This window comes from Pipistrellus hanaki (genome assembly GCF_964339955.1).
Source record: "Pipistrellus hanaki genome assembly, chromosome: 11".
Lineage (NCBI taxonomy): Eukaryota > Metazoa > Chordata > Mammalia > Chiroptera > Vespertilionidae > Pipistrellus > Pipistrellus hanaki.
The window spans coordinates 21,613,272-21,640,420 of NC_140513.1; the positions used below are offsets into that span (position 1 = coordinate 21,613,272).

The 27,149-nt window shown below is 38.4% G+C and overlaps 1 protein-coding gene across 3 annotated transcripts in view; it reads left to right on the forward strand.

Moving 5' to 3' along the window:
• GRIN3A (glutamate ionotropic receptor NMDA type subunit 3A) overlaps window positions 1-27,149 on the forward strand; it is a 139,121-nt gene that overhangs the window by 59,182 nt on the left and 52,790 nt on the right. For all 3 annotated transcript variants that reach the window (XR_014796419.1, XM_084899741.1, XM_084899740.1), the window contains exon 3: window positions 7,773-8,820. Coding sequence is in view for 2 of the 3 variants with exons in the window: in XM_084899741.1 (XP_084755867.1) it covers window positions 7,773-8,820 (1,048 nt within the window). In the remaining variant the exon portion in view is untranslated. The remainder of the gene's footprint in view (window positions 1-7,772; window positions 8,821-27,149) is intronic.

A 27,149-nucleotide genomic window follows, 5' to 3' on the forward strand; every position in this document is an offset into this window, starting at 1 on the left:
AAGATGCAAATTGACCCGTACCTCGCCGATGACCACCGGCCAATCAGGAGTGAGTATGCAAATTAACACAACAAAATGGCAGGTTGATTTGTATACACAGGCATGGAGAGAAAACTGAAGGCTCCAGCTCCAATGAAGACTAAAGACTGAAGATGACTGAAGACTAAGAAGGCTTGGCTTCTCTACTGTGGCTGGAGCGAAGGCTTGGGTCCTCCTGGGTACCAGAGGAAAACTGGTGCCAGCAGCCAGGGAAGGAAGGCCTATTGTGCAAATCCTCATGCAATGGGCCTCTGTAGTGTAGAGCTGTGGAAGATGTGAGGTTTGGATTGGAATATTTGTTCTATGATGCAGATATGAATCATATGAAGAAAAGATGGGATTTCTGAACATCTACTGAGCTCTCAACTCTCCATCATGGGAAACATTGGGAATAGTCCTTTGTTTTATACTGAAAGGACTTTATTGAGCTTTTCTACTACTATTGTGAATAGATCTGGAACTAAATTAAATGTGACCAAAAAATACACATTTAGATTCTGTGCCTAGGAGCAAGTAAGCCTGACAAGAATTACTACCATAGTATGTTGTGCTGATGAGGGGAAGATAGAGGAGTTGGGGAGAATGTCACTAACAACAACATAGCCAAAGATTTCTAATCAGGCAAAGGCAAAAATCCCCAATTAAAGTTCTCACAGGCTAAAAAATTGTATAGAGCTTTATGGAAGATGAACAAATCTCTCGTTCCTCAGGGGAAAATATTAAAAATGGTGAGATGATCATGGGAAAAGAAAATCAGCTCATTTTTCAAGATATAAAAGAATGATAGTACAATTTTTTTTAATAATACAAAAAAAGTTCCCAAAGGGGAAAATAAATTTTAAGACTTTACAGAGCAAAATAGATATTCCCATGTACACATATGATTAATAGACAGCAACAATACAGGAAAGGAGCAAAGATATGAGGGCAAGTTAATAAGAGATAAACAACAAATGAGAGAAGCAGATATACAAAGAGACAAGTTGGTGAGTGAAAAAAATTAAAGTATAAATAAATATATGACCTAAAAACAACTGGGCATGGAAGAAGACACATTAAGATGATGATACACTTAAAGATAAACAGGCAGATTCAAATGTCTCCAAAATAAACACTAGAAACAATGCGGTTATTATAGAACTAGTTCAAAAGCAATAAAAGATACAAATTTATAATAAATATAAAAACATAATATTAGTAAAACTTTATATACTGAATAAAATAGAAAGAAAATCAGGAAACAACACACCTTAAAATCTTTAGGAACATGACATTTGTACATTTAACATTACTAAATTTTAGCAAATTTATAGTTGGGAAGAGACCTTAGATATTCAGATATCAGTAAAATGTAATGTGAGTAAATTTAGTAGCTAGTACATTTTAGCAAGTTTCAAAAAATAAAAATAGGGCATGAATAATGTAGTTAATCAGATAAGTGAAGGTAACTGCTGCAGTTAATGTTCTATTGTTAAAGAATCTATGAACACAAACATATCCTCATCTGAAAAAATTACACTGAGTGGCCAAATTATTATGATCTCTGAACGTATAATAATCTGGCCACTCAGTGTTTATCCTATTTAATAAAAAGGCTAATGTGCAAATTGTCCCCTTGACCAGGAGTTCAACCAGCAGGCAGGCTGGCCAACCACCCATGTCCTCTCCTCCTGGCCAGGCTGGCCGCCCCCCCCCCCCCCATGCAAGAATTCATGCACTGGGCCTCTAATATATATGTATGCATTCAGAAATCATAATAATCTGGCCACATGGTGTAGAAGTGGGAGAAGACCTAGAAAGAAGGGATTAAGACAAAATCCAATTAATTGAAGAAAAATCCTTAAGTTAGTACAAATAATATATTTGTGGCTCTATAGCAACTAATTTCTAGAAAAATCCTAATTTGGTTGTTTGAAACAGCCTTCTAACTTGTCTTTCTGCTTCTGCTCTTGTCTTTCTTTAGTTTATTCTCAGCACAGCACTGTGATGATCCTGTTAAAATGTTAAGTCATATCGCTTCTCTGCTCCAAACCCACCAGTGGCTTTCCATTGCATGTAGAGAAGAACAAAGTCCTTACAAAGTTCTATTTTTCCCAATTCCCTTCCTTATATAATACTAATAGGTTTTCTCTGACATCATCTTCAACTCTCCTGCCTTTCACTTCCCTCGCTACTCCTCAAACATACCAGCACAATCCCACTTCAAGGGCACTGGACTAGTTGCTCTCTCTACAGAAAATGCCTGTTTTATTCAGATATCCTCCTGGTTGAGAAAGTGATTAAAAACAAAACAAAATTCCCTTTATTCAGTTCTTTACTCAAATATCACCTTCTTAGAAAGGTCTTTTTTGGCCTTTCTGATCTAAAATTTCACCCCACTACCACCAATCCTGACACATCTTATTGCCTAACTCTGCTTTATTTTTCCTCCTTTGTACTTAGCAGTATCTAATATCTCATACACATTACCTATGTATAATATTTATTCTCTCTCCTTCACTAGAATACAAGTTGTATTGATTTTTTGTATATTTTATTCACTACTATATCCCCCAGCACTTAGAACAGTGCCTGGCACATAGTGAGTATTATGCTATATAATAAAAGGCTAATATGCAAATCGTCCGAACTGTGGAACAAATAGTTGCTATGACACACACTGACCACCAGGGGAAGATGCTAAACGCAGGAGCTGCCCCCTGGTAGTTAGTGTGCTCCCACAGGGGGAGCACCCCTCAGCCAGAAGCCTTGAGCCAAGCTCACTGCTGATGAGTGCACCTTTCCCATCTCCATGGCAGCGCAAAGGATGTCCAACTGCTGTCTTAGACCCAAGCTATCAGTTGGACATCCTCGGAAGGCTTCAAGACTGCATAAGAGGGTTTAGGCTGGGCTGAGGGACCTCCTCCATCACCACCCCCAATCCCATGCAGGAATTTCATGCACATGCCCTCTAGTTAAATGAATAAATGATTGAATGGATCATGTGTTGTTTTGTTAACATCTTTATTCATTTGTTTTAATGAATAAAAATTTCTTTAGTACATCAAGTTTTATGTGCAAATGTGGCTTTTAAAATATATCTTAAATACATTCACCACTAATCTTGTTTATACTGTGAACTGCCTCAAAAATATTTTTACATAATTTGCAAAATGCAAATTTTACCTCACCTCCTATGTAAATCAACATGTATTCTTAGTGCCATAATTGAGCATTTTTATTAAAGTAATAAGTTACCCCATTGCAAATGAACTAAAGAGAGGAATGGTGCAAGGCACAGTTCTAAACCAGGTTCTCACTTATACAGTGACACCCAAGCCTTTGTCATACTGTGACAAAGCTACTGAAATATTCTTCTAAGTGGTTACCTAGTCACCATCTCTTCCTTCCTAAACATACGTTTCATTCTCAGATCAGTCTTACTAAGGCAGGCCTCTGGTTATATGAAGCTCAAAAGTCCTCAGAGCTCCAATCAGCTCATTGCACTTACCACCTCCTTACCTTTCCTTACAACCTTCCTGGATCTGGAAGATTTATTTAGAATTCATATCTAGGCTGGAGCAGCACTGTGGTCAGCATATAGTGTGGTGTTGTTATTTGTTCTTGTGACTCAGGCTACAAATTCCTATTTTAAAAAATTAAGATTACTTTTCTCCTTTTTTATACCAACATTGCTCTATGGGTTTACACAGAGTTGATATTCAACTAAACACTTCAGATTTTATTTATATGACCTTCCATCGGGCCGAGTTTCACACATTCTTAGTATGGTTTGTGAACTAAATGCAATGGTCTACAATTGGCCCATTTTATTTTATTTTATTTTATTTTATTTTATTTTATTTTATTTTATTTTATTTTATTGATCCTCACCCAAAGATTTTTTTTAGAGGGATGGAGCATGCACCCAAGGTATATAACCTTGACCAGTATTGAACTCTGGACACTCTGTCCACTGAGCTAGACTGGCTATGGCTTTGGCCTTTTTAAATCACTACTTTTCTTTTTTAAATTATGTGTCTCTTGATTGTGCCATCTTCTCTTCACTTCTACTGCTATTATCTTAGCCCTCATTGCCTTAAGCCCCTGTGGGGAAAAGCAGAGAGGGGAGGAAAAGAGGAAGCAAGAGATGAAAGGAACATTATTCCTTACAACTGAAACTATCTCAGGCCCCTCCTCCTTCCAAACCATTTCCTAAGTAGCTAGGGGGAGAAATCTTTCTAAAATCAAATATGATGATCACTTCCTTCCCCAGATAAAATTCCCTCAATGGCTGTCCATTACCTTCATGATGGCCTCAGACCTTCTGTAATTCATTTCCCACCCACATCACCAGGCTGGCAGGCAGAAGTGGTTAGGGGTAAGCAGGCAGGTAGGCAGGCAGGAGAGCAATTGAGAGCCAGCAATCCTGGATTGTGAAAGGGATGTCCAACTGCCCATATAGGCCCGATCCCCTGAGAGGTCCCAGATTGGAGAGGGTGCAAGCTAGGCTGAGGGACATCCCTCCCCTGCCCCACCCCCTCCCCAGTGCATGAATTTCATGCACTGAACCTCTAGTAATGTCATAAATGGGCATTCTCTGAGACTTTATTTCTTGGTGCCAATTGCATAGTGAAACTAGCACTGTGCTCTGGGGAAACTAAAGACATTTCTATCCTGATTGGTTTGCTTTCCTATGACAAATGAATACCTCATAGACAACTGAGCACTGTCCATCAACCATGTTGCTCAGTCCATCTTCAGTATCATTATCACTGATAAGGCGGAATTGTTTTACTGAATGACGGGGTTACATAATCTCTGAAAGATTTCTGATAACTTCTTAGTGCCTTCTTTCCTGAGATAAACTTAAGTACAGTATATATTTATTCATTGGTAGGCTTTCAAGGGCCCATTCAGTTGAAAATCTATAATCATTAAGTCCCAATATTCTTAAAATAATGAAGGGTTCCTCTTTCTACAACTTTAACTTTATTTTCCCAACCACTAAAGTAACTAAATGAAATTAACCTATTTATTGCTAAACACTTTATTTCCTAGGCTATGTCAGCAAGAGTGTGCTCTGTGTGTGTGTGTATGTGTGTGTGTGTGTGTGTGTGTGTGTGTGTGTGTGGTGTGTGTTTCTTCACAAATATAAAAGTAGGTCACTCATTAGAAACACAAATGTAGTCATCCTTTCCTTATGGTACCTAGATAATTATCAATTGATTAATCTGAATATTTTAATGACTTAGATCCCTACTTCTCTAAAGAAGCAGAAAAGCATTTTAAAGTCTACAATAACTGAGACTTCATTACTTGTTGCAAAATAGAACTCATTTTAAGTGGTTAAATCCCACTGGGGAGTGCTAACATGAATAATTACCATTACATGCAATCTACCAAAATGAGTAGTTTCACCATTGCATTTACTGATAGTAGCATCTTCTAATATGATTTACATTTATATCTCTAATGAAAATTAGTACATTCTTCACACTTTCTGATTTCTCTATCTCCCTTCTGTGGCAGCATAACTTCTTACTGCTTGTATTTGCATTTGTAAAATACAGGGTAATGTTTGTGGCAGGCATTAGATGAATGTGTCTTGCTGAGAGCCTAGACTTGTAATATCTGAATTCCTCAAAAATATATTTTATTTCACTTTAATTCCTTTTCATTTGAAATGTGTTTTGAGTACCCTCTATGAGTTTATCATAAAGTAGAATTTTATGTCTCCCACCTGAAAAATGATACTAAAAGACAGGAAAGTGACCTGGGGACAGCCATGGTCAAAAAAAAACTTGAATGACACAAAAATATTACTACTATATCTGGAATATCTGTTACATGTCATGAGGTAGGGTATGTTCTTTATGTGCCTTATTTCCAACCCTTATCATGGAGGAAGTATTAGCTTACCCATTTTTCTGATTATGAAGGTTAGAATTCTGTAAGTTGTCCAAGGATGATGCTAGAAGGTAGCTGGACTAGTATTCACAGAGGTGTGTCTGATGTCAAAGTCTGGGCTTCCATTCTGACACTAGGCCACAAGCAAGAGTACATAGGTGCCACTAGCTTTCATGTTACCTCTATTGTCTTATCTTCCTAGACTCTAGAGCAGTGGTTCTCAACCTTTCTAATGCCACGACCCTTTAATACAGTTCCTCATGTTGTGGTGACTCCAACCATAAAGTTATTTTCATTGCTACTTCATAACTGTAATTTTGCTGCTGTTATGAATCGTACATAATATCTGTGTTTTCTGCTGGACTTAGGCGACCCTGCTAGCGGTTCTCAACCTGTGGGTCACAACCCACAGGTTGGAAACCGCTGCTGTAGAGCTTAAGACCATCAGAAAACACAGATATTTACATTACAACTCATAACCATAGCAAAATTATAGTTATGAAGTAGCAAAGAAATAATTTTATGGTTGCAGGGTCACCACAACATGAGGAACTGTATTAAAGGGTCGTGGCATTAGAAAGGTTGAGAACCACTACCCTAGAGAGACAAAGCATTTTCCTGTCCCACCCATGTCAAAGCATATATATACTGTCAGTCCCCTGGTTAGCAAAGTTAGGAATCAGTGTATCATTCAGTTCATAATTTTCCTCCCTTTGACTTTTGGCAGAAGCGCTTTCTCCCATCCAAGTACTAACCAGGCCAGACCCTGCTTAGCTTCCGAGATCAGACAAGATCGGGCGCGTTCGCGTTCGGCAGAAGCTCTTTCTAAGCCAGAGCCCATTGTTATTCTCTAATGATTTAGAGGGAGGGTAGCCTGAGGCTTCCCGGAGAACTGCAGACCTATTTATCATCTTTTTGTTTGTCCCCTAGACAATAGCCCACATGCAGCTTTCACTGGTCTCAGGGCGGCAGATATGTTGATTGTTTTCACACTACCAAGAAGAAACACTGGTAACAAGACTTGTCAGCTTTCTAGAATTATGAATACAATTTTTAAGCCATTATAAAAGTACTAGAGGCCTTGGTGCACAAAATTCGTGCACTCAGACGGGGTCCCTCAGCCTGGCCTGTGCCCTCTTTCAGTCCAGGAGTCTTTGGGGGATATTCCACTGCCTCGGAGGTGGGAGAGGCTCCCGTCACCCATCGCTGAGTCATCAGCTGTGAGCATGGCTTCTGGCTAAGCAGTGCTCCCCCTGTGGGAGCGCACTGACCACCTGGGGCAGCTTCTGCATTGAGCTTCTGCCCCCAGGTGGTCAGTGCACATCATAGCAACTTGTCATTCTGCTGTTCAGTCAACTTGCATATTAGCCTTTTATTATATAGGATATGTATATTTACCAAAACTTATTCCTTGCACCAAAAAAATATTTATTGAGCTGATTTAGTTGTAATCAAATGTAATGACCAGAAAAAAATGGACATGTTAAAGATGTTGAGGAAATCCACAGTTTGGAAAATATATAATTATCAGTTTACAGCAAAAAAACAATTAACACCTCCCTTAACTAGGAATAAAGAAATTTGGAGTAAGATCAAGAACTAAGCATCTAGCCAGGGTGTGAGGGTAGGAGCTCATTGGCTCACTAAGATAGGACTCTTCTCCTAGAAAGAGTCCAGATTACTCATTCCTGAAGAAATTATTGGCAATGCCCTTTTTTTTTTTTCTTTTTTTCTTTTTTTTAAAGATCAGAGTTTCTTCTAAGACAAAGAAGTAAAAATGAGCATGGCTTTCTGTCTTTGGCTTCACCTCTCTCTTTCTTTTTGCCTTTGCTCCTCTTTCCCAGGTTTCTAGCCAACACCACTTTCAGAGGCCTCAGTGGTTCCATCAAAGTAAAAGGTTCCTCTATCATCAGCTCAGAAAATAACTTTTTCATCTGGAATCTGCAACATGACCCCCTGGGAAAGCCAATGTGGACCCGCTTGGGCAGCTGGCAAGGGGGAAAGGTTGTCATGGACTATGGAATTTGGCCAGAGCAGGCCCAGAGGCATAAAACCCACTTCCAAAACCCAAGTAAGCTACACCTGAGAGTGGTTACCCTGGTTGAGCATCCATTTGTCTTCACTCGGGAGGTAGACGATGAAGGCTTGTGCCCTGCTGGCCAACTCTGCCTTGACCCCATGACTAATGACTCTTCCATATTGGACAGCCTTTTTAGTAGCCTCCATAGCGGTAATGATACAGTGTCCATCAAACTCAAGAAGTGCTGCTATGGATATTGCATTGATCTGCTGGAAAAGCTAGCAGAAGACATGAACTTTGACTTTGACCTCTATATCGTTGGAGATGGAAAATATGGAGCCTGGAAAAATGGGCACTGGACTGGACTAGTGGGTGATCTCCTGAGTGGTTCAGCCCACATGGCAGTCACTTCCTTCAGCATCAATACTGCACGAAGTCAGGTGATAGACTTCACCAGTCCTTTTTTCTCCACCAGCTTGGGCATCTTAGTGAGGACCCGAGACACAGCAGCTCCCATTGGAGCCTTCATGTGGCCACTCCACTGGACATTGTGGCTGGGGATTTTTGTGGCTCTGCACATCACTGCCATCTTCCTCACTCTATATGAATGGAAGAGCCCCTTTGGTATGACTCCCAAGGGGCGGAATAGAAGTAAAGTCTTCTCTTTCTCTTCAGCCTTGAATGTCTGCTATGCTCTCTTGTTTGGTAGAACAGCAGCCATCAAACCCCCAAAATGCTGGACTGGAAGGTTTCTAATGAACCTTTGGGCCATTTTCTGTATGTTTTGCCTTTCTACATACACGGCAAACTTGGCTGCTGTCATGGTCGGTGAGAAGATCTATGAAGAGCTTTCTGGGATACATGACCCTAAGGTAATGCTTCCTTTTTGGCTCTCTTTATTATCCATTATAACTCCATATATTGTGTCTTATGCTGTAGTTTATCTATGTTCTTTCATTGAAAACAAAAAATTCCCTCAGCTGCCTATAGACTAGTCCAAAAATCTGTTGCCTTGTTGAATTATATGTTTTATTGTTGTATTAAATGCAACAAAAAGAGTAAAGCATTTCAGGGGGCATTTGTTCCAGAGAAAGTCTTTCTGGTAGAAACATCTATTAGCACAGTTTTTCCCTGTGTTATTTGACTGATAGAATGGCTATCTGGGAATAATCTTACAAAGCATATTCACCCAAAGCAGATTTCAAAAACAGATTATTTCTCTTGAGAATTAATGGAAATAAATAGTATAATCCATATTTTAAATAGTAAGGCATCTTTTGGTCACCATTAAAAAATAATAAATGTTAAGAACTAACATTTTATTATTAGCTCCCAAAGTCAAATGCTAAAGATCTCAGTAGGTATATAAGAATAGAATGCAGAAAGCTGTAGAACTGGTCACCTTGGGTTGGGGGTAGGTCACCAACAGTTGCATTACAATTGCCCAAGGACATTTAAGAAAAATGTCTCTAATATAGGCTGCCTTTCATATTCTAGATAGTTGACCTTAAAGGTAGAAGGAAGGAGGAGGGTAGAGTTCAGATGAACTGGTAAAGCAGTGGTAAGTTTCACAAATCAGACCCAAAGATTGCCAAAATGAAGTCAGGATGCTATGCAGGAGAAATATAAAGCAATGATTTTAGGGGATTAAAAATACAATCATACAGATAAAAATACAATTTACATAGCAGTAAAACACATTTTTAAGCAGAAGAAACAATCATTCCATTCCCCACTTTACCACAATAGAAAGGTGAACTTAGAAGCCTAGCCCAACCCATAAGACAAAGTGAGTAAAACTGGATAAGGTCAACTTTCTGTTATAACTAGCAAGTTCTTCATATGGTGAGAAAGGCCTACATGTAACCACGTTTAATTTGAGATAATGAATTGATTTCTGGCTGCTTAAGTATCTGTAATCACAATGTCAGATAACTTTCAATGAATGTATTAGCTCCATTTTTCTTATTGATCATGACTCTTTAGCATGCTAGCTACACATTTCACACAACTTTAAAAAATTGTTAAGAGTTAAGAATGTGAACATCTCATCACCATTTCAGCATTGAGATTCATTTGCTTCAACCAACTAATTTGAATCAAATAAAATGAAAAGCAAAAGGCTGAGCAGGACAGAACAATTTGTGATTCATTACATGTTCCAGTAGCTGAGGCAGCCTGGGATCTTCTTTCTTTCTTTCTTTCTTTTTTTTTCTGATGTGATCAGAGGGAAGAAATAACCTTTTTTCTGGCTGCTCTTACAGAGAACCTCAAGGAAGAAGGGATTGGCTTGCTGTGCCAATGAAATCCCAAGAGGATGGTTCTATCCTCACCTAACTATTTGCCAGAATAATTTATTTTACATGAAAAGTAATACATGTAGTTTCTCATGGCTCCCAACCATGGTCCCCCACCATGTCTCTTCTGGGAAGCAAGTTCCATGCTTCAAGGCAGGTGGGCTCTTGAAAGCATGAGACCAGGAAAGAATCTGAGTAATGTATTTAAGAGATTATATAGGCATTTCTCTGACATAGAACTAGCACTATTCATTATAGGCAATGCAGAAAACAGAGTAGACAGATGGAAACAAACACCGCTGGCCCATCATCCAAAGTCATTTTCTCTTAGCATTGTGAGATAATGGACTGGTGGTAAACATTGCAGTATTATTTTTATCCAATAAGGTCTTCACCTGGGCCTATGATCTAAGGCAGTGTTTCCCAAACTTTTGACATATGTGTACCCCTTCTATAATTTTTGTAACGCTGAGTACCCCCTCATACTCATGAGAATGTAGAATTAGGTGCAGCTAAGCACGGTGCAGTGCATATCCCCACCAAACTCTTCCTGTACCCCTGGGGGTACGCATACCACACTTTGGGAAACACTGATCTAAGGTATAGACTTGAGCATTCTCAGAACCTTCCAACCATTGACATCCAGTGTGCTGAGATATAAGACAAGATGAGAAATATCACTTCATAAATTGTGAAGTACTTTGAAAAATAAACCTTATACCTCTGCTCTTAGAGTTGAAGTGGCCTAGCTGAAAGGATACGTGAGCATCTGAAATGAGCTATCTGCTGATTTTACAGACTTTCTAATTCTTCTTTTCCAGCTTCTCACTTAAAATGCCCCCTTTAACCCTATTCTCATATATATATATTTTTTAAAGTGTCAGCTCCTTAGAGAGAATAGGAAGCTAATGTCATTTTTGTATGGACAAATTATGGCACTGCTTTAGAAAAACAGTCCTAGTGAACGTTCAAGTAAATATTTAAAGTTAAATAGACCCGCTGAGAAGGCAAGAGCAAACTTTAACCTGAAATATTAAAGGAAAGGACATTCGCACAGCTGTAGCAGGGATAAAGCATTTCCCCAAACAATAAAGACCATCTTTATTGATCTTCATAAAGCAGCATGAGGCTGCTTCATAAAACATAGGAGATCATATAATAAAAGCTGGCCTTGAAGAAGGGAGGGACGCCAGAACTCCAAGGCAAGCAAGACACTGAAAACAGAGGTTGAAGTGAGAGGAAGGAAAGCTGAACTACTCCAAGCCATTCATTCTTTCTTTAATTCATCCGATCACAGCAACTTCTGCTCCCGGCACCATGCTAGGTGGCTGGGTGTTAAATAGTGAGCAAAACAGATATTGTCCTTGCCACGTGGAGTTTATGGGAAGGGAAGACATTTATCAGGGGAGCCCATACACCAGCTAATAAATTAAATTGTGGGAACTTAAAAGTAAGTTGAGGCCAATTACAGCAGAATCAGAGAGCCTCACAGGAGACCTGATCTACCAGAGTATCAGAGAAGGGCCCCCTACCCAGATCCCTTCCCCTCGGAAAGCAAATCTAGCTGAGAACTAAAGAATGTAAATGAGCTCACGGGGGTTGGGGGGTATTAGGAGAAGAGCATCTCAGGGTGACTGTTTAGTATGCTAGCTACATTAACACAAAGTAATAATATTTCTACATTATTTCTGCATAATTTCAGCATATGCAGAAGCCCCTAGACTGGAGGGAGAGGGGTACAGTTGTTACCACCCCATCGTGAGCTAAGAGACTGGAAAGCCAGGAAAAGGGAACAAATGGATTTTGATCATCAGACGTTCTAGAGAGAAAATTTCTCAAAAGAAGAAAAGTCCAAGCAATGCTATAGTCTGAGGATAGGTGCATTTCCTATGTACTTCCAGATCGAAAAGATATGGGGGAAACTCACTTTGGCAACAAAAATTCATACTAGATCAGAAAAGCATCCTCTATAGGAATTGCATTAAAGCAATCTGTAATGTAGAAACATAAAAGATGATTTGGATAAAAAAATTAAATGTGCTAATGGTAGTACACATTTTGTCAACATATTAAAAACCATTGAGTTATACACTTTAAATGGGTAAATTGTATGGTATGTGAGTAATATCTCAATAAAGCTATTTTAATAATAAGCAAACAAGTAAGTTGCTATGTTACCAAATTGGAAGGCAGGATATTGAAAGATGTCAAATTTTCTTAGTTTAACAGCTCTAAAGCAAATCCAGTCAAAATCCCAAAGGACTTTTCTTGTTTGTTGCTTAATCTTCTAAAAATAATATATTAACATTAATATAAAAACAGATTCCAGGGATTTGATATTAAAAACTTAATACTAGCAAAACTAACAGAGAATACTGTTATAATTATAATAACAATAATACTCATTGACCACTCCCATATGCCAGACACTCTTGAAAATCACATTAATATAATATACACCCTCCATTAAGTAGTAATGGAAATTAAAATAATCAAAGTAAAGCAACTTATACAAAAAATTCAAAATAAAAAAAAAATAGTTAAAAGTCTTGTCAAAGCCCTGACTGGTTTGGCTCAGTGGATAGAGCCTCAGCCTGCAGACAGGGGGCTCCCGGTTCAATTCCAGTCAGGGGCACATGCCAGGGTTGTGGCTCAATCCCCAGTGAGGGGTGTGCAGGAGGCAGCTAATCCATGGTTCTCTCTCATCATTGATGTTTTTTATCTCTCCCTCTCCTTTCCTCTCTGAAATCAATAACGTGTGTGTGTGTGTGTGTGTGTGTGTGTGTGTGTGTATAAAGTCTTGTCAGATTTTAATACCAATATTAATTATATTTATCCTGAACAATTAGTTCTTGCTCTTTCATTCTCTCCCTTCTGGTCAATGTGAACTTGGTAAATGGCAAGATTCTCTTTGTAGGCTAACATCTGGAGAGCTTGGAGGCAAATTTCTTGCCTACTAAGAGCAGATTTATTGTCATTGCTTTATGCATTTAAGCGTGATTCCTGGTTTCATGTTGTTTCCTTTTCTACTTCATCCTACTTTAATTTATGCTATTCTGCATTTTTTGACCTTTAAGCTAGTTTAAATCCTTTCAGGAAGAGAGCAAGATATACTTTAAGTAGTGTTCAAATCAAATAATAAAGAATGTTAACAGCAATCCAGAAAAAGAAATAAAATTGACTAAGAAATATAAAAATGTTAAATCTTACTTGTTATCAAAGAAATTCTAACTGAAACAGTAATGAAAAGATATTAATTTTTCCTTTTTATTTTTGTTAATCCTCACTTGAAGATATTTTTCTATTGATTTTTAGAGAGTGTGGAGGGGAGAGGGAGAGAAACATTGATTGATTGGTTGCCTCCCACACGATGATCTCTGAGATATATGCCCTTGACTGGAATCGAAACCAGTACCCTTCAGTCCATGGGCCAACGCTCTATCCACTGACCCAAACCAGCAGGAGCTGAAATGTTATTTAGACCTATCAGATTAGGAATCTTTAAGTGCTGGTTCTCAATCTTGGTGGAAGCACGTAAGACTGGCATTGGCATACTGATGTTGGGAGGGTAAGTTGGCACAATAATTTCATAAATCAATTTGGCAGTTCATACCAAAAGCCTTAAAAGGGGTCATGCCCTTTCAGCCTTGATTTTCACTTCTAGGAATCTGTCCAAAGGAAATAATATATGAACAACAATTTATTGCAAAGATTCACTGCTGTCTTGCTCAAAATAGCAAAAACTTGAAAGCCAGGTAGATATCCAACAGTAGCACAATTACATTGTAATATTCCTCCTATGTGTTATAAAAATGTAGCTAGTAGAGATGATTTTGCAGAGTTTTTAAATGTCAAAAAATCAAAATATCATGTTAAATATAAAGTTAGGATATAAGAGCATATCTATATTTTAAGTTTTGCAATATGCATATGCATGTGCTATACTAGTAAAGAGAAGTGACTAGAAGGAAATATAGCACAATGTTAACAGCAGCAACATCCAAGTACTGTAATTATAGGAAGTATTTATTATTTCTACTCCTTGCTTTCTGCAATGGGCCATATGTCATTTATGTAATGGAAAAGTACATGGTAAGCCAAGTAGGAATGAGACTATTTGAGACATAAGACAATAATGTCTTATTGTCTTAAAAAAGCAATGTTTGCTCCACATGTACTGCCGCTATCCGCAGCCTTTTAGCTCCAGGAAGAGGAGTTCCTCAATGAAGAGCACTCCCACGGTAAACTGTTTTCATCTTAAAGATGCTGAGCTTTCCACAGTTACTTTATGAAACAAATTTTTATTCCCACCCAGTTTATTTCTCTCACAGGACTTAACACAATCTGAAATTGTCATAGTATCTCTTTGTTTACTAAGTAATCGACCCCCTGTGTTTTGCTCATCACTAGATCTACACAGTGTTGGGTGAACAGTTAATATTCTGTAATAAATGGATAAAAATTTGCAGCATCATTGGATTAAGGATAGAACCTTCTGCAGGGATTACTTTGAAATCAGTGCTTTGGATAAGACCTTTCATAACCATTCTCATACTAGATGCTATCGAACGAATGGAAGGAAAACTCCAGTAAGGGGTGCTGTACTGTGATGCAAAGGGCAGATCTACGTTTCACGTATGCCTCGATCAGAGTTTAGTTGGGTGAAATTTAGCTAACTTCTTGCCATGGCCCCTGTGTCTTACTTTGACAGTATTCCAGTAGGTAACGGATGTTAAAGATCTAACTAAAGTTCTGATTCCATTCACCACTCAATTATAAACTTCACAAAGGTGGAGACCAGATCTATTTTATGCACCTATATCCCTAGAGCCGGGGTCGGCAAACTCATTAGTCAAAGAGTGGCAAATCGTGGCTCATGAGCCTCATGTCCTTGAATGGGAGTGTGACACAGATGATACTGCCCCAGCCTAGGTGGCTCTTGGTCCCCAGTGGCAGATTGTGGAGTTAGGTCAGAACTGTGTAGTGATTCAGAAAGGATGAGACACACAGTACACAACACTTATTAGGAGTTGACAAATGTGTATTTCCCTTCCCTTCCTGAATATTCTTCAAGGAACTTTAGGAAAACCATCAAGACTTAGCTAATTCAGGTTGATAAATGGGAAACAGAACAAATGAGTATGTGATCTGTTTACTTCCTCATCTACATGCAAAATAATTTTGAGATGGTTCTTCATAGAAATTTTAAAATAACTGCAGCCTTATTACTTTCAAATAGATACACTAATTCATACTAACTGCGGCAAAGCATTTTCAATTAGACACCCTGCTGTATTTGCTTTAATGAATGTCTAAGTTCACTTCCTTCATTTGAATACAAACAGAGAATATGCCAAATTTTTGCAAAACTTTCTCATAAAATTGGGGGAAATAGATTTATAATTTTGTCTACATTATTAACCTGCTTAGCGAGCACTCTCTTCATACATATACTTTCTATATCAATGAATATGTCATAGATACCTTTAAATAGTCACCTATATAATATCCTATCTAATAAAGAGGGAATATGCTAATAGACCCTCACACCATCCCAAAGATGATGGAGCCCACAACCAGTAAGAGGGCAGTATGCTAAATTTACTGCAACGCCCTCAAAGATGGCGACATCCACAGCAACAAGATGGCAGCACCCAGTCCCCTCAGCCCAACCAGGGCACTTTATCAGGAAGTTGATGCCTAAAAAAAATGTCAAATGCCCCAAAATTTTAACAGTGCTAACCCAAACACAACCTATCAATATTTACTTAAATTATATTTGAACTAACCTGGCTAGTGGGCTCAGTGGTCAGGGTTTGATTCCAAGTCAGGGCACATGCACGGGTTGCAGGCTCAATCCCCAGTGTGGAGCATACAGAACGCAGCTGATCAGTGATTCTCTTTTATCATTGATGTTTCTCTCTCTCTCTCTCTCTCTCTCTCTCTCTCTCTCTCTCTCTCTCTCTCTCTCCCTTCCTCTCAGGAATAAATAAAAATATTTTTAAATTATATTTGAACTTGAGATTTCCCCACACACACACAAGATCTGAAGTCATAGAATTAATGGAGTTGAATCTATTGACAAGTAAGAATGTAAATGAATGTAGAATATAAATATGGACATCTCTTATAGTTTATGTGTTTAAAATTATGATCAATCAACATCTTGAAGGTCCTACATGAACTTCATAACTTCATAATAAAAAAATATAGATATAATTTCAGTAACAGGGACTGGAAATGTCAATGTCAATAAATAATAATAATAGCATTTATTGGATACTTTCTATGTTTGAGGACTATGCTAACTGCTTCATATGGATTTTCCTCATGTAAACCTTACTGCATTTATACACATAAGGAAATTGGGCTTAAAGAATTTATGTAACTTTTCCAAGGCCATATAGCTAATCAATGGTAAAGACAGGTTTCATACTCAACAACATCTGACTGTAAATTATTTTCTATGCAATGTTTTATTTGCACATATAGTAAGAATGTCCTCCATTTATGCCAGCCAGCCCTTTCTTGACCCTTGAACTTAATCTGAGTAAGCTGCTCACACACAAAGCTGATTCAAGGGCAGAGACTTCTGCTGAGGCTGTGACATTGGCATTTGTACACACATAATATATGACTGAGTATGGCATGAAGAAGTGAGACTCAGAGTGTTCCAGCAAGAATACGTCCTCCCAGGTACTTCAAACCCTAAGAAAAAGGAGCAATGTGTCTTCATAGCGTCACAAGCCATTTGTAAAGCACTCCATTCCTTCCCAAACCCTTTCAGTCCAGCACCCAGTTTATCCTCTACATCTGTTGGCAGAAAGCGCATTTCACGGGAGAGGAGACTGAGGCTCAGAGAGGTTAAGTGACTCTGCCAAAGTTCAAGCTTTCTAATTTCAGATCCATGACCATTTCAATGCCAAGTGCTCCCTCATGTGAAACTATACTAAAGAAATGACTGGGCATTCAAAGGTAGGGATGCTCATGGCTCCCAAAGCTTTGCTCAGCACTTCAGGAAGGTAACTTGAGAAAAAAAATGATCAGAACAAATAAGAAACTCACAATATGTTCATTTAATTATTGCTCCATGCACACCTAGAACTTGTGAATTACCTTAGGTTTTTAGATGGTTTAACCTTCCAGAGAGCTGAATATTTTGCAGGTCAAATATAAATTGAAGCAGCTAGTATCCTGAGAGGCAAACTCAAGTCCAAAAATACAGAATATATTTTACTTGGTGTCATGTGCCACATGACAAATAGGCGGCAAGGGCTTTCAGGGTTATAATTTTAGCCTGAGGTTCTGATAACTACATGAAATCCTTGAGTGGTTTATGATATCATAAGGTGAAATTATAGCTCCCCGTGGGCAAAAGTTGTCGAAATGCTTTCAAGCATTGAGTGCCGTTACTATCCTGTCCTTAATGTCAATTATAGGAAAAACTATATTAAATGCCTAGTCATTTTGATAAATGACTTCAAATATACAAATTGTGTTTTTAATGAAAATGGCAGACGGGCAATTCATTTACCCATCTATGCTATAAATATTTGTAAGTCGCCATATATCTACCACTAAGATAAGGGCTGCTGTTACAACGACAAACAAGTCAGATTTCTAACCCTGCCCACAGAGAAGTTTCATTTTAGTGGGGGAATTAGACATCACATGACCGTAACGTTGTGATAAGGGTTTTGATGATGAACTTTACCAATGTGTTAACAGGAAGCTGACCAGCTTGGGGGTGGGAGGCACAATGAGAAAAGGCCTCCTTGAAGAAGTAGTCTTAGAGCTGAACTCTGAAGGGTGAATCAAAACTATGAAGGAGAAGAGGAGACAAAAGCTCATTCTTATCAAACAGATAAGGAGAGTGAGAGAGAGAAAAAGAGACCTTGAAGGCAGAACACAGAGATCTAACCTCCCCCAAATGATGGAACTGCTATATGGATATGCTAGAGGAAAAACCAGGGATCAAAAAATATTGTAACCTAAGCATTAACAAGAACTATATATGCACATATGTATATACATACATAGTACACACATGTATGTATATTTCATATGTATATATGATATATATTTCTCGTGTTTATAATATATGCATATAGTATATATAGCATAGCATATATATCATAATATATTGTATAATATATGCATATAGTGTATGTGTATACAGCACAATATATAATCTGTATGTACAGGCAGTCCTTGGGTTACATTGGACTTGATGTACGTCATTTCGTGGTTACATCACCACCTCCCATTTATAGTATTTATTAAAAAAAAAAAAAAAAAGTTCCGTCATTTTGACATATGTACATATGTGCTTTATGTTTTTTATTATTTATTTACCACAAATAAAGGTTAGACATTGCTATCTTTTAAATTGTTTTTACCATTTCACTTCATTACTGCTGTGTATGTGCTTCATGTGAGTTACGTAGGTGCTTATGTAGGTGGGTTCTGACTTACAGCGAAAATCAGATTATGTTTCAGAACTTCAAAGTACATCAATAATAGGTGGAAAGGAAAAGTCAATTAGAGACTTACAGAACAAAAGACTAACTTAAAAATGTGCCCCACATTCTAAATAAAGATCCTCAGATAAAGACAGCATTGCTTTTTTTATTTTCTGATATTTATTAGTAATTCTGTTCCCCAAAAGTAGGTTTCACTTTAAAAATGACATTTTTAGAAAGTCTCAATAATGTGCCAGTTATAAGAGACACATTTAAAACAGATCTAAGATAAAAAAAACTTAAAAGCTTGAATAATATAGTTCAGAAATATAGAAATTATTTTTAAATGTATTTTGTCACTTTAGAGTTTATCATAAATTCAAAAATTGTAAAAGGTACTCAAATAATTATTTCCTCTCAGAAAAGCTGTGTGCAAATGAAACTCAAAATAATGAAATATTTGTAACATTTTTGCATTAAGTGCTGTAATATAGTCCCATAAAGAAAGAATCTAGCCTTTGGGAATTATAAATATAAAATCTTGCTCAGATGTCATTCCTGGGACAAGTGGCATATAATGACTGAAGTTTTAATAGCCATTCTTACTTGGAATTTTTATGCATTAATAATAGTTGAAGTAAAAATGAACAACATTTCCAAATACAATAACTCAAAAATAAATGGAGTCATTTGTACACATTTTTTTAAATCACCTTGGGCTGAGTCAAACCATGGAAAAATTTAACTTAAAAAAAAACTCTTCTTTCTCCCAAATATCATAAGGATGTGAAAACAGGATTATAATGGAAGTTGTCTTGCAACATTAGCTGCAATGTTCATTCCCCTAAAAGGCATAATTCAGAGCTGTTCAGAGTTATGCATATTAGAGGAAAGTTTGAATAGATAAAAAACTAAATGCTGGTAGAAAACCATGCCTCATTAAAAAAAAAAAAAAAAAAAAAAAAAAACCACCAAGTTTACTTGTCTAGTTTGCACTGAAGGAAAAAGGAAAATATAAAAGTGCCCCCTTCAGCTACATGAAGATACAACGAGAAGTCAGGCACCTGGAAAATGGCCCTCCTTTCACCATGCTGGCACTCTGATCTCAAACTTTCAACCTCCAGACCGTAAGAAGTCCATTTCTGTGGCTTAATTTTTAAGAAAGGAAATATTTTTTTAAGGAAGGACTAAGTATCCCTGGTCCAAGGGGTCGGGGGAAAGCATGAAAATTCCAATCACAGGGCACTGCCCAGGGCTTATTGCCTGGGATCCTTTGTAGACCCATCGGCTGTCAATTCCATCACTAGGGGACAGCGCCTTCCATGTGAGGAGGATGTGAGGACTACCAGCTCTCTGGCTCTCCAGGGAATCCAATGCAGAAGTTGCTCTCCTCAACAGACAGACTGCTTTGTAGAATACTCAAAACCACTCCTCTTGGCTTCTTTTCCTCTTCTCTCTGACTTCTGAGGTTCATGGATGACAGGGAAAGTATCTCGATCATCTTTGTATTTTCAGAACCTGGCACAGATCTGGCACTTGATCAGCATGAGTTGGGGGAAAGAAGAAAGATCTCTGAGTCTTGTTTCACATGAGAAAACTTGTGTTTGATCTTGTCTCTGCTACGGGACTGGGCTTGGTGATCCTGGACGAGGTACTGAAACTTAATGCATCAAATTCTCGCCTAAGAAACAGAAATGAAAATTAAAATACCCACTTATAGCCCTGCCCTTAAGCAATTATGAGATGATGTGTATACATTACCTGAGCACAGTGATTGGCCTGTACCAACGTTCAGTAATGATTTGTTCAGTCTGTTGTAGAATTGTAGATGACCATAATCCCAGTGTACAGATGACAGGCTGAATAAAGAAGAACAGATAATACCTAATATAGGGGCCGAGGACCCGCTCTAGTTATTTTGCTCATACTTCTAACAATAGGCCACGACCAAATGCATCCTTGGTTTCTCTGGGAAGAATTATAGCCAACAATAACGGCATTCAGGATTTATGCTTTGACATACATCTTGAAAATGAAGCCTGTGACCATTTTTAAATGGGAATTCTCAGAAGAAGCCCAGAAGTATTACGAGGGAATATGAAATTCATTTGTATAATTTACAGACTTAAACTAACCCTCCAGGCAAGTGGCATTAATTTTAAAATCTGAAAGGAAAACAACACACACACACACACACACACACACACACACACACACACACACTGAACTTATTGTGCCCCTCATTATCAGAATAATAAATCAGCCGGCAAGTTATGCTCTGTACCTAGAGTCTGCAGAAGGATATGAAGAACAATGAACACAATTTCATCCTCAGAAAATGTGTGATTAAGATGAAAACACTGCAGTAAAACCAAGAAAGGAAGTGTGTTCACTGTACCCAGTTAGGATCCTGGCCTCCCTGTCAAAGCAGCTTCCTCACCTGACTTTCTGACTCCTCATCCCATTTTTTTTTCTCATTTTCCCCCTCTTCTTTAATTTATCACTGTCAGTAACTATCTGGCTTGCCTTTTGTTAGTTGTTTTTCTCAACAGGGGTAGAGACCTTGTCTATGTTATTCATAGGGATTATTAAGTGATACAAAGGATATTAAATATATATTACTGAATTGATGGGTTCTTTGTTCTTAAATCTATTACCTAACCCAGAGATCCTAACACGTAGGTGGCAGACAAGACCAAATCAGAGACATGCTTGAAATCTTTCAGCCAGAAATCATTCGTTTCTTCTTCCATGATCTTCTTTCTATGAATTAATATAGTTCCAAAAATATTAATGAGGCACTTTGATGGTTTCTAAAAGAGTTCAAAGAAACTCATATTCCCTTTAGAACTACATTCAGTAAATAGTTACCTGCACTGCACTGGGATTAGTGAAATAATGAAAATGTGGCCTGGCCTGATGGCTCAATGGTTGAGTGTCGACTATGAACCAGGAGGTCACAGTTCGATTCCCAGTCAGGGCACATGCCTGAGTTGTGTGCTCAGTCCCCAGTGGGGCTGTTCAAGAGGCAGCTGATCAAGGATTCTTTCTCATCACTGATGTTTCTGTCTCCCTCTCCCTTTCTCTCTGAAATCAATTATATATATATATTGTACACATATATATAATGTGTACAAGGGAGAAGTGACACCCATAAGTATAGTTCTTTCTGGGGAAAATCTAAAAGGAGACAGGACAGTATAAACCTGGATTTTAAAGGAGGAATAAGAAGGACCAACATAATTGGGAACCCCAGGCAGAGGTAATAAATATGAAATTTATATATGACCCTATGAAAATTGGGTCAAATGTCATGAGCACTAGGCTCAGAGACAGAAGGTCTTCATTAAATTTCTGGGCTTTCATTTATAGTTGTTACCTGTTACATGTTAGTATCTGTAATATCACTTAACCAACAGCCACAAAACATTGGTGGCATACAGCGAAAAGCATCTGTGTAGCTCAAATGCTTGTCAGGTTTAGTTGACCTAGTCTGGGCTCACTATATTGGGGATCAGCTGGTTATTGGCTTCAGTACTTGCTGGGCTGAGGTGGCTCTGCTCCACATGGCTCCTCTTCCAGCAGCCTAATCCAGGCGGCATCCTTCCATGGTGATAGGACAAGTAGAAATGTACATGCTCTTCTCTAAAACTGCTTACGTCTTGTCGGCCAGCATTCGAGTAACAAAAGGAAGTCCCCTGGCCAGGACCAGAGTTAACAGGGAGGGCACTCAAGGTCACATGGCAAAGGGTGGGAATCAGAAAGGAAAGAACTGGACCCATTAACCCAATCAATCAACTGTACCCACTTAATCTCTCTAGAGTTGGTTTCTTACTCTATAAGTAGAAAACACAATCCCTCCATCTTTTTTATTTTTTAATTACACTGGACATTCAATATTATTTTATATTAGTTTCTGGTGTATAGCGTAGTTGTTAGGCATATATATAATTTATGAAGTGGTATGTACCCTCAATAATTCTAGGACCACCTGTCATCATACATAGCTATTACCATATTATTGGCTATATTCCTTAGACTGTATTTCATATGCCGATTTTGTAACTACCGATTTGGACTTCTTAATCCCTTCCCCTTTTTCACCCAGTTTTCCAGATTCCCTCCCATCTGGTCACTCTCAGTTTGTTCTCTATCTATGAATTTAACAATTTCATAGATTATTGGAAGGAAATGTATAGAAGGTGTTTGGAAGTTCTTTAGCTGAAAAAAACATAGACCAAGTTATTATGGAAATCTAAGAGATGGGTGTCACTCTATGGTTTGCCTTTCATCTAGCCCCGTGGTTTGCAAACTGCGGCTCGCGAGCCACATGTGGCATGTGTGGCTCTTCCACAAAATATCACAGCCTGGGCAAGTCTATTTTGAAGAAGTGGTGTTAGAAGAAGTTTAAGTTTAAAAAAATTTGGCTCTCAAAAGAAATTTCAATCGTTGTACTGTTGATATTTGGCTCTGTTGACTAATGAATTTGCCAACCACTGAGCTAGCCATACATTTAGACAAAACATTAGTTCCTTAGATAAAACATTAGCCTCCCACAAGGCTAGTCCATTTTCCAGGCTATAATTAAAAAAAATACAAAATAATCTAATATAAAATAATATTGAATGTAAACTGTAATTGAAAAATAAAATTTTAAAAATAGCTTCCAGTTACAGTTACTTTTTTATACCAGTGAGACACATTTAACTTCTTAAAAAAAAAAAAAAAAAAAAACTAAAGTAAAAAAGAAAGCACACTTTTAAAGTTAGTATAAATTAATTAATGTCATGAGTTTTTAGGTTCTTTGTCAACTTTCACTTTTTCCTTCTCTACACTGTAAGAGTATTTCCAGTTTGCACCAAGCCAGGTTCTGCATATGAATAATAAACTCATTTCATGCTTCTGGTTTGTTTGCTATGAGGATTACTCAAGATAGTAGAATCAGAACTTCCATGCAGGTTAAGTTCCAGAGGCAGCACACAAGTTCAATATGTGAAATGGGGGGATGGCACAGTTCCACTCAGTTGTCTCATCTTAGCCAAATTGCTTAATCTTGCTGATCCTCATCTTTCTCCACTGCAAACTTTATGAATCATTGCGCCTTGTTCTTTCATTGTTGCTGCATGAAAATTTTCTCAAATTTGCAAAAGAAGGAGAAAGAGAATGCCTTTTTAACTCAGCTGACTGCTGCCCTCTGATGCTTGGCTCACAAAGCAAAATGCTGCTTTAGTTGTGCTGCTCTTGTGATTCATTTACAGGAGCAAATGTGCTGAACAGAAAGGAAAGATAAGCAAACACACAGCTCAGCTCTAAACCGGGAGATGGTCTCCAGTGGAAAAGCTGGGACAATGCTACAGGCAGGCTGCGCTGGGGGAGGGGCCAGAGGCGTCACCTCCTTCTGGATGCATTGATTCAGAGTAGGTGCTTGACTCTTTGAGAGCCCCTCATCATGGCACCATCACTGATCCCCTGAGCACTCCACAGCAGAGGCAAGTGGCAAATAAAATTATTGGCAAATAAAATTATTAGATACAGCCCAACTCACTCCCAAAAGCTAGCCTCAGAGAAAAATAAAGCAAGAGAAAAGGAGTTCTCTTCTTAACTGTTATTCAGTAGTTTGTCTTCCTGTTTGTGTGATTTTTTTTTCTTTTTAAAGAAAATGGTAACCCTGACTAGTTTGGCTCAGTGGATAGAGCGTCGGCCTGCGGACTGAAGTGTCCCAGGTTCAATTCCAGTCAGGGGCATGTATCTTGGTTGAGGGCACATTCCCAGTGGGAGGTGTGCAGGGGGCGGCTAATCTATGTTTCTCTCTCATCGATGTTTCTAGCTCTCTATCCCTCTCCCTTCCTCTCTGTAAAAAAAAATAATAAAATAATTTTAAATGGTATATTCTTTCTTTAAAATATATTTTTATTGATTTCAGAAAGGGAAAGACAGAAACATCATTGATTGGCTGCTTCCTGCATGACCCACACTATGGATCGAGGCTACAACCCAAGCATGTGCCGCAAGTGGGAATTGTGACTTCCCAGTTCATAAGTCAATGCTCAACCATTGAGCCATACTGGCTGGTCCTGTGATGTTTTCCTTTAGTACCTTCTCTAAGAAGCTGGCTTTTGGCATCCAAGCTGTGGGGTTACCGACCTTTAGGCTAAACCTCCTACTGTTCTTTTGCACCCAACCTACCCAAAATGAAAGCCACATTCCTCAGGTCATGCTTCAATAGTTAATTCCTCTGAGTCATATAATAAAAACTGGCATTAAAACTTGTTTCTCAGCCACAAGGATCGGGTAGTGTTGGGCCAAAAAAGCTTGCATCACTAGACTGGAGCTCAACTTGTAGCTATTTTCATCCATTTGCATTTAATCAGCCCATAATTGCTGACTCTAGTTCAGGCAAGGGCCTTCCTGCCCACTCAGTCGGCGAGGACAGTACTGCTGATGAGGAGCAGCAACTAAGGGAGAAATTTGGGTTCCATGGGCCACATTTTTCACCTTGAAGTTTTGGGTTGGATAGTAAGTCAATTATATAGACAGAAGTTTTATTCTGATGCCATGGGCTTAAAGGAATCCTCCCTTTTTCCATAAGAAGTGTCTGTGCTGGCCTCAGGGACCTGGCTCAGGCCCCAACTCTGCTATTTACAGTGTATTCACAGCTTCAGAGGGATCATGGTTCTAAAATAATTGCATTACCATCATAGTTAACTTTGAAAATCCCAGTAAGACAATACCTTACAGGGGGTTGGATTCTAGAGTCAGCTGATAGGTATGTATCACCACTGGCTCCAGAAGCCTGGGTTGAAGAGACTCGGGGGAACTGTTTTATGTCTCTGAGCTTCATTTCCCCATCCATGAACGGAGTTATTAACGGAACCTACCTCATAGGGGCGTAGGAAGTCTGAAATGACATGATGAATGTGCAGGGCCATGCATGTCATCAGCACAATAAATCATAGACACCAGGATTAACAGATCGTTAGGAGCTAATTAAGCTCCCTTGATTGGCCGTGGGGATGTGGGTACAATGGCTGAACTTTTTCAATTTTGTGGATGAGGGGCCTGAGTCAGTGTCACAGCAGTTAAGGGAATAGCTGATAAAGCAAATAATGTTTATGCTGTGTACTATAGTGGTCAAGAACATAAACAATGGAGCCACACAGGCTGCTCAGTTCTGTCATTTACCAGTTCCATACACTTAGACCAGTTGGTTGTTTGCTTTGTGCCTCTGGATTATTGTCTATAAAATATATGTAATGATAGGATCTGCCTCATAAGATTATTGTAAGAATTAAAAAAAAAAAAAGGTAATGTGTCTAAAACATTTAAACAATGCTTGGCACATGGTGGGCCACATTGTCATCATCACTAGCATTGTGATGATTATTATTCCTGGGGTCTTGACTTGAAAGCATCACTAGTGTTGGTGGTATCAGTAGTGAAGTAACTAGTCTGACAAAGAAGGGAGAAGTGGGCTGAGCACTACAAGATCAGTCAACAGGAAATGGTATTTGAAGGGGAAGTTGAGGAAGACGATGGGAAAGGTCTCGGTGAACTGAAGAGGATAGGCTGCTCTGAATGAGTGGAATAAGACGTTGGGACCAGGGCCAGAGAAGAAGCAAAACAAAATGACTTACATGGAAAACAAAATGAGGAAACAAAGACATAGAACATTAATAACAGAATAGTGATAATTCCTCTGTAGAAAGTCTGTAATTCTTTGAGTTGCTCTCTGTAGTGTCTAAGGGACAGACACTAAAAAGACCACGATCATGGACCCTCCCTTTGTATTACTATGCATGAGATACAGGGCCATTTTGTGGATGTCACTAAGCAAATTTAGTTCAAGAAATTACTTTTTGGGAAAGGAAATTAAGACTGGAAACTTGTGGTTTCATAAAGAGTAGATTGGGAAATGTTGAACAGAACATACTATAAAGAGAAAATAAAGAACAATTATTTTTATCAGCTATATTCATTTAGGGAGGGGATTATACATTCCACAGGACTAGATCTAGGGTTGAGTGAGGGTTTTTCAAGCTCACCTTTGCATTATTTGTGTGATCTGAGTAAGTCTTTCTTTTCCTTTCTCATCATGGGCCTAAATCTGGAGTTTGACAAAATTCAGAGCCCTCCTATATGACTTTTGGCTGAGCAATTTAGGGTGAGATATTTAAACACAGCCTTAGTTTCTTGTGTCAAAGTTACAGATGATAATAAATACCTCATAGATTGTTATGAGACATGTTAGATAATCCATGTTAAGGTTTTTGCACAATGCCTAACACATAGGAAGCACTTAATAAATAGAAGCTCCTTAATTATCTCTAATGATAAAAGCATAATATGCTAATTAGACCAGACAGCTGAACAACCTTCCGGACATCATTCCAGATGTCCTTCTGGATGAAGCCACAACAGTAGGGACTAAGGCAGAGGCAGTTA